At 42.7% G+C, this 1,306-nt stretch overlaps 1 protein-coding gene across 1 annotated transcript in view; it reads right to left on the minus strand.

The window, feature by feature from the left end:
• Nucleotides 1-623, minus strand: part of LOC101857468 (cytochrome P450 2C31) — a gene marked incomplete in the record, with an annotated part of 11,078 nt that extends 10,455 nt beyond the window's left edge. Inside the window, 1 exon segment of the mRNA XM_005092390.3 lies at nt 17-623. Coding sequence (XP_005092447.2) covers nt 17-601 — 585 coding nt within the window.
• Nucleotides 624-1,306: the final 683 nt, after the last annotated feature.

Below are 1,306 nucleotides of genomic sequence, written 5' to 3' on the forward strand. Positions count from 1 at the left end.
TGCATCTATGACTTACCAGCACGTACAAAATGATCTTCAGAGATCTCGACAAAATCCGAGTTATTGGGATATCCTGGCCTGTAGCTCTAGCAGTGTCCATCTCCTCCAGAAGACGATCAAGCTCTTTACCAACGACGTTTTCAAACTTGTCCACACCTTCCCCGTGGATTCCCATTACCTTGTGGAATAAAGTTCTCTTCTGTCTAGTCTGGGAATTATAAGGCGTGAAGAAAAGCTCCTTCCCATTATACCACGCTAATTCTGATATCACTGAAGGGTCGCGGTCAGCTGTGAGCAGTTTGTACTCGTCCGAGCCGAAGAGTTTACGAACAATGTCCGACGAGTTAAGTATGCACATGGGCTGACCTAACACAGTGTAGAAAGTTATGTCTCCATATTTTTTCGCCCATCCCCAGGCTGCTTCGTACAGAGTGTCGTCCCGGCTAGCTTGTAAGATCTCCATAAAACATTTCCATCCCCGGGGCCCCGGAGGACGGTTGCCTTTCGTAAACACAAACTGTTTGGACAACAGATAAAGAATACACAGCACTGCAGCCGTAACTGCAAGAGTCCACGGAGTACATAGGCAGCAGACATCCATTTTGATAATAAAACGACGTAGCTCTGGAGCCCAGTATTTATATGCCCTAGTGCCGCGTTGGTTAACCTCTGCCAGATTTAATCTGCAAGGCATCAAGTTTTTCAAGCCATATTTTTATCGTCTGCTAAAGAAGGTCATGGTTCTATGCGTCGTCCAAGCACCACACGGTCAAGATGACATGACAATTTGACATAGCCGTGAAATCAGGCGCTCGTCAAAATAATGAAATGGAAGTAACCAACTTTTTTCCAACTTGGTAGGCTATTGTAATGGATTTTATTTTTTGGCTCAGCACCTTTAATGTTTATTTAAAAACACATTGCTGCGTGGATTTAACAGAAAAACAACGACCAAAGGCACCATAAATATGTAAGATTGCATTTCCAAGGACATAACAATTTTGGAGGTCACCAAACTTTGGTGGTCATTTTCTTGCTACTTTTGTCTCTGACACCAGGCGATCCTCACCTCATTCAATTGCAAATATTCTGCCTTTGTTCAAGATAATCCCAATCAAGGTGAATGAGCAGGCTTTTAGATCATAACAATAATACCATATGCCCGAAAATTGACAGCGTTGTGAATCTTTTTTTTTCATGCATGTTGGTTCAAGACACTTTAATATTCCAAGGGCGTAAATAGTTAATAACATGAAAAGGATAGGGTCTCTCTCTCTCTCTCTCTCTCTCTCTCTCTCTCTCTCTC

Source organism: Aplysia californica, unplaced genomic scaffold (genome assembly GCF_000002075.1).
Source record: "Aplysia californica isolate F4 #8 unplaced genomic scaffold, AplCal3.0 scaffold00045, whole genome shotgun sequence".
Classification (NCBI taxonomy): domain Eukaryota; kingdom Metazoa; phylum Mollusca; class Gastropoda; order Aplysiida; family Aplysiidae; genus Aplysia; species Aplysia californica.